This window comes from Malurus melanocephalus, unplaced genomic scaffold (assembly GCF_030028575.1).
Source record: "Malurus melanocephalus ecotype Western Australia unplaced genomic scaffold, MMel_1.1 scaffold_54, whole genome shotgun sequence".
Classification (NCBI taxonomy): Eukaryota; Metazoa; Chordata; class Aves; order Passeriformes; family Maluridae; genus Malurus; species Malurus melanocephalus.
The window spans coordinates 217984-234264 of NW_026623286.1; the positions used below are offsets into that span (position 1 = coordinate 217984).

At 38.5% G+C, this 16281-nt stretch overlaps 1 protein-coding gene across 2 annotated transcripts in view; it reads left to right on the forward strand.

The window, feature by feature from the left end:
• FOCAD (focadhesin) overlaps positions 1-16281 on the forward strand; it is an 88863-nt gene that overhangs the window by 58291 nt on the left and 14291 nt on the right. For both annotated transcript variants that reach the window (XM_057365539.1, XM_057365542.1), the window contains 10 exons: positions 2346-2438; positions 4347-4435; positions 6396-6437; positions 7686-7794; positions 8292-8408; positions 8763-9001; positions 10354-10443; positions 13100-13247; positions 15058-15177; positions 16017-16139. In XM_057365539.1, coding sequence (XP_057221522.1) covers positions 2346-2438; positions 4347-4435; positions 6396-6437; positions 7686-7794; positions 8292-8408; positions 8763-9001; positions 10354-10443; positions 13100-13247; positions 15058-15177; positions 16017-16139 — 1170 coding nt within the window. The remainder of the gene's footprint in view (positions 1-2345; positions 2439-4346; positions 4436-6395; positions 6438-7685; positions 7795-8291; positions 8409-8762; positions 9002-10353; positions 10444-13099; positions 13248-15057; positions 15178-16016; positions 16140-16281) is intronic.

Genomic DNA, 16281 nt, shown 5'->3' on the forward strand with positions numbered 1-16281 from the left:
CCTGTGGTTTGCCAGCATTCCCTGTCTTGCATTTTGACCAACAYGGTCTATAATTTTGTGTCTTTTCAGGCCGTCATGTCCTTCTTAAGCATCAATCAACAGGCTCAGGTTACTAGCTCCAAGATCATGCCATTTYTCATTGCCTCAGATATGAGGCTGCAGCTTTTTCTTAAAAACTGCTTGCTGCTTGGTCTGGCCAAGCRATGTGCCTAAGAAATCCCCAGATCAGTGTCACCATGTTTCACAAGCAGTTGTCYTTGGTTCACAGTTCCCTTGAGCCTCGTTCCCTGCACCTCCCCACACAGCCAATATTTTCTTACACTCCAAAAAGTCTGACCTTCACTTACAACCTTTGCCTGTGGTTGCTAGTATTAATTAACCAACACTTAGTGTAGTTGCTGTTACCATTGATATCCAATGATAGATGACAAGAAAAGGCTACTGATTTCCTGCATGGAAATAGCAGGTTGTAGAACTGTTTATATGATAATCTTCAGCACTACATCCAATAATTTTCAGTTAGAGGTGAATTTTAGTGTTCTTTGTTACGTGAAAACCTTCAGTTTCCTCTTGTCTTCCTCATATTCTACATACATGCAAAATATTTATTGCCATGAAGAAAATGAATTAATGAAAATCACATCASCCGTTCTGTTGTCATCAAACACATCTGCAAATTTTAAGTTTTCCTGACAGACCATATTGTCTAGATGCTTTAAATGAAGCAAGACACCGAAAGCTTTGTAATTAGTTCCTGCATGAACACCTGCGGTATTTTGCAGGCCTGCTTTTATTGTCTTGCRCAGGTGTGGATTACAAGGTGAATTTCATAGTTCACTATGAGATCAGTTAAACCTCAATCACAGGATCATTTAGGTTGGAGATGACCTCACTGGGTCCAGTCTTTGACCAGTCACCATCTTGTTAACTAGACCATGGCACTAAGTATTGTGTCCAGTCATTTCTTGAACACTTGAGAGATGGTGAGTACACCACCTCCCTGGAAAGTCCATTCCAATGCTTAACAGTTCTTTACATGAAGAAATTCCTCCTGGTGTCTTGCCTGGCAGTTTTGTGCTCTTGTCTTGTCACTCGTTGTCTGGGAGCAGTGGCCAACCCCACCTGGCTACAGCCTCCTCTCAGGTGGTTGTAGAGAGCAATAAGGTCCCCCTGAGCTGCCTCCTCTCCAAGCCAAACAGTCCCAGCTGTCTCAGCCAACCTTCACAGGACTTGTGCTTCAGATGCTTCATCAGCTGTGTTGTCCTTCTCTGAACACTCTCAGTGTCCTYCCTGAAGTGAGTGGCCCAGAAATTAAGACAGGATTCAAGATGTGATCTTCCCAGTGGCAAGGTCAGAGAGATGATTACTGCCCTGTTCCTGCTGGCCACACTATTGCTGATCCTGGCCAGGATGCCATTGGCCTTCTTGGCCTCCTGGGCACACTCTGGCTCACAGTTAGCTTACTGTTGACTAGCAGAAATCTAAATAGTCAATTGCACTAATCTGAAATAGTTTCAGAGTCATGACAGAAGGGAAGACTGGACTTGCTGCAGATTCCTTGGCAACATGAGGAAAGCAATTCTAACTGGAACTTTGACTACTCATCAACTTCTGGAAGAACTGATGAACAGAGATGAGGGGGGGGGTGCAAATATAATTTTTAGTAAAAAATAAAGACTAGTCATAATTAAGATGAGATTTCCTTTTTTACTTCAGGGCACATTTGTATTGTCTGTGGGATGGAGTATGTTATCTTTTTTGACTGACTTTTAGAATGTTCTTATTTGTATAGATGTATTATTACTTACAAGTCTTTCAGGTTCACTGAAAGCAGTGAGCAGGAARCTTTAGCATGGTTTGGTTTTTGTTATAAAATCCAAGTAAAGAGAGAATACTGACTGCTTTATGTAGATTATGAGGGGCATAAAATAGAGTTGAATAAGCAGGAAGACTCAGGAAATAATGATACTTAAGGGAAGGTCAGTTATTTATCTTGGTTAACAATTATGCTTTTAGAAACATCTAAGATCTTCACAAACCATTTGCCAGTGCAGCTAAGTGTTGTGTTTATTGCCATGTATAGTTYCATTGCTGTCTCTAGGGTCAATTATTTGTTGTGCTGCCTAAAGCAACCAATTTTGACCAGTCTGGGTAAGGAAGTTGAAAGTTGCTTGGTGTGGGTAAAATATAAAGGAGAAAAATACTGTCATTTTAGTTTCCTACAGCCATGTGTAGTGGGCTGTGGAAGTGAGTGAATGTCTGCAAATCATAGGCTGGATTATGCCATATTCTGCTTATGTTAGATTTAATGTAACTGTTGCTAACCTTTCTGGTGTGTTGCACAGGTTAACATTCAGCCTTCTGAATGGCACCACTCCATACTGCTGCCGCAGTCCTGGTTAGGATTTATGAGTCGAACCTACAGTGCAGTCCTACAGGTAATTTTGAGKTATATAGTACTGTGGACATTAATGCTTTTTCACATGGTGTGAGATTTACCAGCTTTACCAGCGACAGCAATTGTACAAGTTACYAAACTTTAAAAAAGAGTGTAGCTCAAGGTGCTTAATTATAACATTTATGAAAAGGAGATAAAAATGAGTCTTCAGTTAGTGACAGTACAATCTAGGATGGTTGATAGAAGTGCAGCTTCTATTTACAATTCAGGTTCATGCAGCTTTGCTCATGTGTCAACTTGCAGAATGTGTCAATTTTTAGAATTTTTAGAAGATGAATTTTTAGCCAGAACTCTTAATGTATTGTTTGAGTAGGAAGTTTGTAATAGTAGTACCACAAAGGAGACGGAAGCTATTGAGGGATGATTCATTGAAAAGAACTTCCCTTAATCAGTATGTAATCCTGCCACACTGTTAAAGACTCTTCTCAATTTTTTCAACCCTATCTAATGATTAAGAAATATCTTAAATTCTCACTTTCATTAKGTTAGCTGACCTGATATCTATACTAATGTAGGATCATTTGGTTTCTCAACAGGAAAATTATCTAAAAAAAGGTTAGCAAATAGCTGCCTTCTAGAATGCTCTCCTTGTGCTACTAGAAGGGCTTATTTGTTTGTATTTCCAGGACACATCAGCTGTTTTCAGCAGGAGCAGTTCAGGTTGCTGAATGAATTCTAGAAGCTTTGACTGTTCCTTGTTTTGCTGTGCAGCAAAACATATGCCTGTTCCACATTTTAAAAACCATTTTTATCTTGACTGTCAACAAAATGYGAGATCCTAGACCAAGCCAGCCCCATTACAAAACAAGCAGCAGCTATTTCAAATTACAGGTTTAGTTCCAGGGGAGCATTGTTGCTTACATTTAATTACCTTCCTATTTTGCTTCTATTCCAAGGCAAGATTTCACAAGAAGCTTAGCATTTACCAGAGTTTTTCTGAAGGATCTGTAGGATTTCTTGCCGTTTACAGGACAATAGGGCCTATCATTGTTGCGTCTTACTTACTCCTTGTCCTTTTGTAGTACATTTCATCTGAAGTGACTGAAAGAGACTACAGTATAAGATGATTAGTCTGGATTGTGCATAATAGTATTTCTGAACTGCTATACTTCCTTCTTTTTAGTCGGTGTGTTGTTAATGCTCCTTTAATCTCTGTGGACAAACACTTTTTGAGTGATAGCTGGATTTTTAAGATTCACTCTGTTGTATTTTCAGGTTGCTGTGTACGCCCAAACTACCAGCATTCAATACAAAGAAAATAGAGCATATGTGCCTATRTTTTTCACTTAAGGCTTAGTAATCTGTTAAGGAGCAGTAAATGACAACCTAAACAAGCTAAGTTATGGTTGTCTGTGTTGGAGACTAAATGTTAAAGCAAAGCTGCTTTAGATACATTTAGATAACATACGTTATAACGTTAGAGGGCAGAATCCATATCATCTCTTTAAATGTACAGAAATAATGATGTAGGAAACTACAGGGAGGTCAGACTCATGTGAAGAAAAAGGATGAGGAATTCTACTTTAAGCAAAGCATCAAGAAAGTGCTATTTTGCTGTTAGCATTCCTTTTAGCTAGCAGTCTTCTAAAGTTCACTCCCTGCTTGTTGKAGCCCTTCCCAAGACAACTTGGTTCTGCATGTCATAGATAGATGCTTCAGTATTTATGGTCATTTATGCCACCTGCAGTATGTTTTTCTCACTGAGAATAAAAAATTATGAGTTCCTCTCCTTGATATATTGTACATTACAGTGGGTCTCGGTCACTTATGAACCAGCACTTGGGTTGAGGGCTACACTTGTCACCTGAATATTCTCTGAAGAAATCATAAAATATAAGTAAATCTTGTGATGTAAGATGCACTTCTGACTTACTCTGCAATTCTGCAGGGGAGGCAGGCAGAGCTGGAGATGCAGTTAAAACATGGAAAAGAGGATCCTGAAGAGGTGCAGTACAAACAATTTACAGCTTGGCTGTGGTAAGGAAGTGTCTGTGTGTTCCTGATTACTTGAAATGGCAAGTGTGGATACAGAGGAGGGCAAAGTTTCAAAGCCTGTTTTTTTTTTTTTTTTTTTTGCAAGTTCAAGTGAGCACTATGTGAGCACTGATAAAAAAAACCTTAAAACAAAACAAGCAACACCAGGTATAGTGACGGTGCTGAGAGAGAGGAGTGAAAAGACTACAGGGCAACTGTAAGGATTCCCATATGCGTAGGTTCACAGATACTCTCCCCTTTAGAGAGCCTGAAAACTTTGTAGGGTGTGATGAAAGAAATGTAAGTTGCAATCTGATGTATGTCATGGTGTACTGAYACACCTCACTTCATACAGTAAGTTGGCCTTGTTGAGTGTGAGGATGTTGTTTAAAAGCAAGGACATGATGTACATGCTGATTCATGTCCTCCACTAATTCTATTCCAGTCAGGTGAGAAGTGTCTTTCAGTCTGTGATGAGTTAGCCATGTATATGCATGGCCAGGAGAAGAAGGTGGCAAGTGGGAGGCTTCACAAMAAAAAAAAAAAAAAAAACCTACCTGTCCACATACAGTATAAATATCTGTTTCTGTTGTTGTTCATAAGTGTACTGGAAGCAAAGTATGTGCAAAGCCAAAATGCTTTGTCTGTTTCAATCAGAAAGGTGTGTTACTGAGTTCCACTGAAAAGGAATAAAAAAATTGTGTCTGTTTTATTCCAGCTACTTCTGGAATAGAAGCTTTGATTATAAGATCCAGAATGATACAGTGTGGTACAAAATAGYCTTTTCTTGACAGGGTATAAAAAGGCCTATAGCAATGCTGCTTTTTTAAGATTTCTCCCGAGAGAATTTCTGCTCTGTATTTCCTAAATGSTGTTAATGTAAGCTGTGTCAAAAATGAGTTCCCTTTATCAGGAAAAAAATCAAAGCAGTAAGTGAACTGGAGCCCAGTAGTAGCTTTAGTGTATCTTTTCCAGTTCCCACTTACTTGCTTGGTTCCTCAGGGTTCTGACTTCAGGACCCATTAAACATTTTTGTTGCTCACTGCATTTAACCTAACTGTGGTTAACGTGGTATAAACTTTAGTGTTAATCCTTTATTGTATAAGTACGGTGCAATTTTGCATGGTATTTACCAAGTTGTGAATGCTTCTAATGTGGTGAGTTTGAAACTTTGTGCAAAAGCAGTGTAGTTATGTAGGAAAATCTGGGTAGGTTTCCTTGAAAGCCTGAACATAACTCATTCTTAAAATATACAGCCCTGTTTTAGGAGAAATGCTTTTCCAGTCTAAAGTTGTCCTGTTGTGTAGAAAGGCRTTCATGGTCATGACAGAATTGCATGTTTTAGAACAGAGAATCTCTCTCCTCATCCATACCTGCTAGTGTAAGAGATCGATTGTGTCTCTGCTTCTGTCTTGATATGAAGACAACACAAAACAACTGCAAGCAAGTAGCCTATTATAARTCAAGTACAATAATGTGGAAGAAATKGTAACTGCTCCAATGGTTTTCATTTAAATCAGTTCAGGTTACTATACCACCTAATAGCGCAACTCCCCATAGTAGTTACAAGAAATATAGTAAGTGTTGGATAAATTGTAATGTATGTCCATTACAAAACATTCAGATTTTATTATGCAAGGATATAGCACCATGATCTAAAAACTCACATGTTTGATGTACTCAAAAAGCAGATTTATGGCTATTGCATGAACCAGCGTTTTACAAAAAGTGATATTAAATCAAATAAGAGCCCTTTATAGAACACTGGGAGTGCACAAGAACGTGGAGAAACTTTGGGTGTTACACTGATATTTTAACAGGTTAAATACTTGTAATTATGTTGCACTGAGTCCTCTGATAGCTATCTGATACGGTTGTTAACATAGAATAGACATATGTAAGGCATAAGAGTTCACGCTGTACTGTAATGTATGTGGTGTAAATTCTTTCTTTTCTTTTGCAGGGTAAGAGATATGTTGACTGATGTCATCAAAGGTGCTTCCAAGTAAGAATTGCTWAATTATTACAGATTATGTTTTTCCCATATTTTCAATAGATGTTAAGATGATGATTTTTACCTTCATTACATTGAAAGCATCCAGGTTTCATGAGTGGGTGGATTTAGAAGTTTCTCTCTGAGGTACATCATGAAATGTAGCCTTTTGGAAGCTGATGATCAAATCAGCGAAAATTCCATGCATGGATAGAAAATTTAAGGCAAGAGATACCGAGAGACTTTGAAGAACTTAACTAAGTACCTTGTAATCATTTGCAGGTCCCTCTTACCTGAAAGGAGATAGTTTCACTGTTCCTAATGATGACATTYCACAAAGACCCATGTATCTTGTTTTAGAAAGCAAAATAGAAATCCAGAAAGTGTTTTTGCTGTGATAATGACATCTTTGGATCTGGAATAAATGCCCAGATTGGCAGTGTCGGTATATTTTTACAAGCAGCAGTCAAGGAAATTTTAAAAAATGGAAGACTCATGCAAAAATCTGCTGGTCTTTTAGTGGTTYAATACAGTTGTATTGTGCAGCTGCTTTTGTAAAACAACTTAAGAGTTCCATCAGGATTATATTGCACTATGTTTTTCTGGGAATGACTAGAATATCATCATACATCTATACGAAACTGAATACAGGTGTATTCTCCCTCTTCTTTGTCAGTGGCAGATTTTCTTTCTTGATTTCCTTAAAGGTCATGGAAGTACTCTCTGAAACCTATCATTTTCCATTATGTTAGTGTTTCTGTAGCATGGGGAAGTAATTCAGAACTTTTATTTTAAGCTGATATTTCAATAATGGCTTCTCTTCTGATGTTGTTGCAATGAAGTAGCACCTACTTCTCTAGCATTATCCATTTGAAGATGTTTTGTTGTACTCTGTAGAGTTGGTACCAGCTAAGATCAACTGCTGCATTTCTGTGAGTTCTACTTGCTCTTCAGGGTAGCAGTCCTCATTATAGTGGAAAGAAACTTCYGTTTTATACAACTTGGTGTGTGCTGACCTTTTAGATAAAAGACAGACAAGAAAAAAAAGACTGAAACACTTTTCTCTCCCRTTCTTTCTCTAATTACTGAAGATGAAATGTAACAGGTTTCTGCTGAGCTAAAAGAGAGCCCAGTGAAGTTGCTAGGTGCAAAGGCCTTCCTTTCTGTATCACCTGTAGCATAACTTTTCTGCTTTGAGATACAAGTTTTGTTGCTAGCATCCCTATTATGTTTCTTAACTGTTTGCCTTTTTCTGTTCAGAGATAGCCCAGTGGTGAAAGGAAACTCTATTTTTGCTTTAACTGGCCTTGCAGTTGCTGTAGCCAAATACGAAAGCAGCCTTTCCTCAGACACGGATGGGGTGCCTGAGGTGAGTTAATCTGGGAGAGATTCCCTTCTCTTAGTGGAATACAGAGAAGTAATTTGAGCAGGTGTTTGGGGGGCTGGTAAGTGGATGTGACGCACTTTACATTTTCAAGTTCAAATTTCACTACGCTCGGTGAATGCCATCTGTCAGATGCTGTGATCTGTAAGGAAGCAGGTAGAGTGTGTATGTGTCTTGTCACAAGAAGCATAATGACTAACTCATTTATATGATGGTTTTGACGRATGAGATAGAAGTCACTCTACGGACACTGAAACTCAGCCACACTCTTTTTACATAATTTTTGGCTTCACTGCACAGTACTTGAGCAAAAGTAGTGTCCAGAGAGTCAACATTGACAAGTATGTGATGCTACTTAGAGTACATAGGAATGACAAAATAATCTCATGGATTACAGATAGGACATCACCAGCTGAGCTGCTGGTAGGTAGAACTTGATTTAAGAAAAAATAATGATGACTATTTGGGTTTGATTTTCGCAGACTGAACCTGATTTTATTCCTATGAAACACTGGACTTCCATGGTCACAGAGACCCTCTTGAGTATTGTGAACAGCCGCTACCAGCCTAAAGGTCAGGTGTTCCCATGGTTCTATCAGGTATGTGTTGTGGTATTAAAGGCAAGGAAATTTATCTGTATTTTATAGCTGGAGTTCTAATCATGAATTTTCCTGGTTCTGTTTGAGCTGTAGAAGTTGGAATACAGGAAAATCAAAACTTTCCTTGCCCTTGTTCTTTAATTGTATTTTCTGTTTATATTTGTGTTTGGTTTAAGTTTTGGTCTTTATTACCAAAATGGTAAAAGCCACATGTAAGGCATGTCAGATTGCAATGCATCCATGTTGCCATTTGCTCTATAAGTATATTTATTTTAAATTCCTCAAGAGCTGAGTATTACTGCCTGGAAAGAAGTAAATGAAAAAGAAAAAAAAATCTCTTTTGTGTTTTTCTAGAAATCCTATTCAGGTGAAAATACTGCTAGTATTATAGCTCGATCCTGCGCCGCCACAGCTTTGTCTCTCCTGGTGCCAATTTTCATTGTATCATGCAAGGAGAAGATTGAGGAGGTCCTCAATATGCTGACTGAGAGGTTACCTGGGAAACCAAATGCTGATGAGTCTCAAGCTGTTCAGATACACATGGGTCTTGGTTTGGGGATGTTCATCTCACGTTTGTATGAAGAAAAAGTTAGGTAAGAACTATTGTATTTAATATAATGGTGCAAATAGCTTCCTTTTTCYTGCACGTGGCCTTAAACTCTGCAGAATTAAAGTATTTACAAGTCATAGCCAAATGATTCTTGAGGGGCTTTGTAATAATGTTTCTTAAAAGGTATTTCTTMTTATCAGTCTCCCCCCCTCCAGAGCTATCCTGGGTATTTTGTCATTGTTTGAGGATGAGTGACTAATTTTCATAATATCCTAAGGTACACATGCAAAGCAGTCACAATAGGTACACTAGAAGAGCCACACATACGCTTTTGAATGGGACTAGTTACACTACAAGACATAATTGTAAAATAATTCACAGTTCTCATTTGTGCCTTTCTAAGTGGTTCTGTGGATGCTGGATACTGTTCACTTACATAATGTGAATTACATGTGTGAGGATGGAGCTACAATGGAAGTAGTGTAATGGACTAACTTCAAAGCATGCTGTTGCAGCTATGTTGGCAGCAAAGAGGTGTTCTGAAGTTGGTAAAAAATGCCTCCTTTTCAGAAAGATTGACCTCAGCTGCAAATTTCTGGTGATTCTAGAGAAATTAAGAAGTAGGTATGGCTTTATACTCCTCCACCACAGGTGCCAAACAGATTTGATTGGAAGTTGTTAATTTGGTTAGTGAAGCTAATGCTTCCAAGGCACCTGCTTTTGTTGAAACACAGAAGCATTGCTGAGTTCTGATCTTCATGCTTTGGTATCTTGATGCCTTGTAATCACTGACTCAGCTACATAATTTGGAAATGGAGAACCYCTGGATGTTTAGTCAGTGGGACAACTGAGCTACACACAAGCATTAAAAGGCTCTTAAAGAGAATGAAGTTACATCAGCCCAGTGTTTTGAAGTATGTGAATCTGTGCTTTGGGGGTTTGTGTTTATTTGTGTGGTGAGAGATGTTAACTGAATTCGTTTATGTAACCGTTCCTTTCTAGTTTTACACTGCCCTGCAAAAATTTGAAAGCTTAATCTTACACTTCAAAGTACTGTCTTGCCACAAACCAAAACTTCTAGGGATGTAGCTATAGCTAATATCAGATTGTTGAGTTACTTTCCATTAAGGATATTCTATTCATTTCGAAAACTGCACATGTTTTATAAGAGGGGAGTCCCTCTGATATCTTTGGAGTGAAATGTAAATCCATTCTTTTTTATCAGTAAGTTAGGGAATGAGGTRGAGAGAGATTAACAGAGCTATTAGTGTAAAATGTCATGAATTTTCAGCTCATAGTTACAAGTCTAACTGAGGTCATATTTTACCAGGTACCTCCTCCCACTTTCAGGCACTGGATTTTTTTTTTTGTTTCTCTTTCGTTTTGTTTTTGTAGTGATATACCTGGTCAACAGATGAATTTTGTTCTCATGAAGTCTCTGGATGTGTTGGAGAGCTGCTGCTTTGACACCAGTCTGGAGTACAAGTGAGTTTCTTTTATTACTGATGAGACTGTATTCTTGAATGAAYTCTTTTTAATTCACACTCTCTTCCTTAATTTTACACGAAAGGGTGTAAGAATAGGATAAGGAGACAACCTGTTCTGAGTATTTGCATAGAATCACCAATTTATGCAGGCTGGAAAGGCCCTTTGGAGGGCCACATCCTCCCTAAAACAGACAGTTTTGGTCTACATTGGACTTGGTCTATATTGAGCCAGTCTTTATAGTCAGGGTTTGAAACCCCCAAGACTGGAGACAACAAAACGTGTGTCAGTTGTGATTGGACAACTAAGGTAATACGGCGGGATGTTTTTTCCACAGTAGTCATTTCTCTTTCACTTTCAAATCAGGGAAGGAACCACAGTATCTTGAGTGGCTCAGTGTGAGTGCATAAGGTTTCATTTGATTTTGAGCATTACTCTCTGCCTGGCTCTTCCTTTCYCTAAGGAAACAGCAATAATTCCCAATTGCCTTTGCTCTCCTTCCTCCAGTGTGCTTTTTGAAAAGCTGTGAGGAGTCACAGGTGTGCACCACTGGGTTGTGAACTTGTATAGCTTAGTGAGGATTTCTGTTTCCTGTTGAGTGGCGCAGGATGAGACACAACAGTACACAGGGGCTGTACCAGCTTCACCCCTTTGTAGTGCCTGTTGCTGCTGTTAGCTGGAGATCAAAGCCTCACAGAAGAGCCTAGCCAGACTTCTCTGGTGGCAASAGGTTGCCAGAAGAGTATGAAACAATGGCAAGCAAAAGAGGGAAAATTGAAGAGGGAATARTTATTTGTGCTGGCTGTGGTTTTTAAAGGTTGAGAGGAAACTGGTGTCTAGTATGAGTTCTGTCTGTGAGCGAAGTGGTAATGTAAAGTTGTAAATGTTGCAGAGCTGTCCAAATGTTGCATTTCTACACCTGTAAACTGCTAAAGGAAGGTCCTTTCCAGCCTCTTCATCCAGTGTGACACAGGCATCATCAGCTGTGAGACGCGAGCATTACACTGATCTTTTTTCCAGTGTTTCACTCCTACTAAGCGGGTGATTTTCACTAAAAATTGAGTGGTTTTAGTTTAGGAGCAGTGCAGGTGGGCGCTCTGCGGGCTCAGTCTGCCCCTGGTGGAARGCAGGGCTCTCTGCAACCTGATGCTCTGGCAATAAAATGCTAAAAATGTGCTGGGAAATCTGAGATACCGAGTAGATGACATATGCCTAAATTCTCATTTTATGTAGTTCACAAATAAGGTAGCCAAGTGAAAGCAACTGTTAGTTACAAAAAAGGGAGCAGAGAAGGGGAATTTTTATTCTTGTTTTAGTCCTCAATTATGTTTTAAGTCTCTATTAACCCTGAATAACATAAAATACCATACCTCTAATGAAAAATTCCAGTTTCTTTCTATGTGATTTTGTCAAGAAGCAGTRGTGTAAACTTGAATTTAGTACTCTTATATGTAAGCCATGTCCTTATTTTGTTGGTTGTTCATGAATTCAGATATACCAGTTACTTAAAAAAGATTTGTTTGATCTTTGCTGGAAAAACATACCACTCCCAAGACACCTCTCCAAGTCTTCTAGCCATGCTCAGTCATCCTTAATCCTCAGTTACYGTAAAACATTAGCTTACAAATATGGCTGAAGGTTATTCTCAGATGTGTCTGTCTTACATAGCTGAGTAAAAGCAGAAACTCTTCCCATTTTTAAGCTGGATAGGAAAAGCTTAGAAGAATGCCTGAGATCCTAGCCATGTTCTTTTGACTGCTCACTGCTTKCTACAAGCAGTGTCAGGGAAATGTGCAAGGGGGAAAAAAATCATCTCCAGATAAGAGCTGTTTCTTTGAGCAATTGTGGATGTATGCCAGTGAGAGATCACCTTCAGAGCAGTAAGTGTCTGCTATGCTTTAGTATCTCATGATGGAAGCCAGACTGTTTGGGAGTTTTCTGACAAAATGGATGACTTGGAACTTGTCATGGGAGCCCATGTGCAGAATTTATTAAGAGATCTCTGGTCCAGAATGGAACTTCTGATAAAATCTGAAAAAGAGGCGGGGACTGTGGAGATGTTTGTGCCAGCTGCCCTATTAAATTATGTCCTTTGAACCTGTGTTCTTGGTGCAGTTTTAAGTATTCTCAGCATCAGTTAGTTGTGGTGGATATGTCAGCCTGATAAAGCTGCTCCACTGTTGCGTCTGCAAATTTTAGTACAAACAGGTTAGAATGCACACATGACCATTCCTGTTATGAAATGCTGAATACCTTAATCTCTACAGCCATCTTAGCTGCTCCCTGGTTTAATCACTAATTTCATTGCTTTTGCAAATGGAACAACTCTTAGAGGAGTCTGACAGCACCGGATCTTAGTATGCCCAGGGAACCTGCAATTAGTATGTTTAACTGGGATGTCTGAGTTTATGCTATAGGGAAAAATCATGTGTGCAAGTTTGGATCCATATTTCCTTCATACTATTTGATGGCACTTGCTGTTGGGGCAGTTGATTCTTCGGAGTCAGAAGRAATAATGAGGCTATATGTGTAGAACTTATTTAAATACACATTTTCTTCTTATGCTCTTCACATACATGAACCGATGTTGGGGTTTAAAGAGAGTTCAGAGCAGCCAAAGCATACTAAATCCTTTCTCTTTTGTTTTCTCTTAAAGCACTGGATGTATTTTAGGAGTGGGACTTGTTCTTTCATTTATGAGTCACAGTAGCCAAACTGAATTGCGAGTGCATGTTTCCGCTTCGTTGCAAAAACTCTGCAAATACCTGGACAGCAGTGAGGACCAAAGCAGAGGGGTCCAGGAGGTATGACCTATTTTATCACATATTTTAAATCTTCCTTTTACTTTGTTGCCTCCCTTTAATAACTGTAAGCCTTTTTACTGAAGCTTTTTATCTGTGTGAATGCTTGATTTCTACTTTTTCTTTCACAAAATATGGGTTTAGATCTGCTGGGGGAAAAAGTGGCAATAGTAACAACAACAGTAAGAATAGAATAATGTGTAATGCTGCACAGACATTGAGAAACTGCCTGAAAAGATTACTGACATAATCTTTTAAAGGGCTTCTTTAATTCTTTAACCCCAAATTAAATTGTTGAAAGTTGGATCTTGAGTAGCTATGGATATGGGTCTCTTATATACAGTTGTTTACTGCTCATCTGATCTACTAGAAAGCAGACAAGAAGTTACTCAGAAGAAATTAAATGCTAATACTTCCACCTTCAATATGCCTTCTGTATACTTACTTGAAAGTTGCTGTCAGTAGCTAATGTGAATTTTGTACTTATGYATGCTGCTATGGCCCCATTTACTGTTCTCTTTATGCTTTGAACACTTAAACTGAGCTCTGCTCAGTTTTGACATGGTCCATGCACTTAACATGTAACTTTGCAGAGGTAAAACTTGAGAATGAAAACTGATGAAATTGGAATAATTTGCAACAGAAAACAAGTATCAGACCAAGCAGATGTTTCCACCAAAGAAGCAACGCTGTCCGTACATGATGTWTGTAAACCTACAGCAGCTGAGCAGTTGAATTGCATAATCCTCTGTTCTTCCTAAGGGAGTTAATAGAGATTGATAATATTCTCTTCCTTCTGTTGGTACTGTTATGAAAGCTCTTTATTAAACATCTTCTTCAATGAAGTTTAATTTTTGTGACAGTTAGTATGTGTTGGGGATTGGCCTTTTGTAGTTTGTGGTTCATGCATTAAAATCACTCACACCTGTGGAATAATTTATGTGTCCCCAGAGATCTTTAAGTGATCACTGAAATTAAGCTGGGTTCAATACAGCATCTTCTAAGATGAAAGGCAGCAGCTGTTTAACATCATGAGATAAGTTTGGGATGAGAAGCAAAACCTACYCTTTTCAATTAAAAACTCTGTGTAAGGATTTGTACAGATGAGTAAAATTTGGCCAGTACTCTGGGTTGAGTGAATACTATATGAGGTGCACAAGAGGCTCTTTCAGAGCTGTAAATTACTTGGGTATTGCCCTGTACTTGAGAAGTAATTTGGCCTGCTGCAGTAAGAGATACAATCTGCACATTACTTGCTGCAGGTTCGAATTGTTGTCAGTCCTGAACAGTAGGTAGGTGCTCTCTGCTTCCCTTATAGTCATGTGTTGTTCTGCTGCTTAACTTTGGTACAGAGGAGATTAACCTCTTGGCACACTTGTCTTGTTGATAGTTCACTTCCTTATTCTCCATGAGTAAGGCAGGAGAACAGAAAAGCAGTTTTCCTGGTGAATACTTCTGCAAGGACTGGAGGCTGGTGTTGTGGACTATGTGTAAGAAACAGTTCTGTGTGATCATTTTCTGGCCTGCATGTAGTCCTGATGGGAGCACAGCATGCTGAGTGTGCTTACATAATTAATGATCAGATACTTGTGTTGTGAGAATAACTAGGTTTATGTGGAAGGTCAAGAGTCTGACCTCTGTAAAATCAGAAGTACTTCCAAGCTTTAAGAATCTTTCAGAGAGAGAAAAAACAATTTGAAAGTATTAACTGAAAATGTTCTATCTCTTTTATCATGCTGGCACATTATTCAATGTGACCATTGCTACAGTGAGCTTGATTAGATGCTAGTTAACCAAAATAATTTTTTTTCAGGTACTTGCCTATTCTGTGGCCTGTTCTTGCGTCTCTGCTTTCAGTGTTGGAATCATAGAAGCAGCTGAGGCTGAGAAGGCCATGACCAAGCTACGGACCTTAGCAGAAAATTATCAGCAGGTAATAATTTCATATTTGGGCTTTGCTTCACTTCTCCTTTTCTCTTGTCTGTTTAATATTAGATACTGTTTTTTTTAATCTACTTTTATCATTAACTAATATTGAATGTATTGTGCATACCATGCCATTAGTAAGACTACAACTTGATTCACTGATGTGACAGTGGAATAAAAACAGGTTGTATATGTTAGATTGCATTTAGAAGAAAAATTTTTACTTTTGAGTTCTGATGTCTTTAGTTCCTGCATCCTGCCAATTTTTGTCTGTTTTGTATCATGATTCTGTAAATTCTTTTTCTTGGTGGGAAAATACGTCAGCTGTGTTCTGAATTTTTCCTTTCTCTTAGCCCCCAGACAATGCCTCATAACCACAGCCACAGCTTCCTCCAAGTGTTTCATCCCTAGGGTATCCCTCAAATTGCCAAAAAYAATCTCTAAATTTAATGCAGGTTCTTTTCTGTTTAAGGAAATGAAATATCCAGGGGGAGGCAACCATTTTGACAGGGCGAGGCTGTGAAACTGTTCAACTGTTCAGAATGTTTATCTGGAAAATGGAAAGTCAGAGCTAATTACCTGTGCCACAGCATTTTATCTTCATATCATAATATCTGCTCTAAAACACAGGCTCAATGTGCAAAAGATTTAATCTCAGAAAATCCCATGTCACTTGACATGAGAGAACACTTGAAATGAGAAAGCATCTGGTATTCTAGACAAAGACAATACTTCTAATTGTTTGTAAATTATACATATTTAAGTAATATTTCAATAATAAATGTAGAAAAGAATATGAAATCCTTTGTAAGATCTGTTTTTTAATAAGTTTTTTTCATCTTACAGACCTACAGTTTTGCTTTAGCTTTAGGTGCAATAGTACATGGATTGTCAGCTTGTGGTCATGGGAAAGCTGAAGACCTGAGTAACAGATTAATGCCAGCATGGATAAAAATTGTGCTTGCAGAGGTAAAGGAGTTTGAATTAATACCCTGGATTAATTGGATTTTGTACTTGTTTCGTTGGTTTGGGGGTTTTTTCATGGGTGGGGATAGAGGATGTGGTGTAGGGGTGGTATGTGGTTTGAAATTAACAGTAGGAACATAATTTT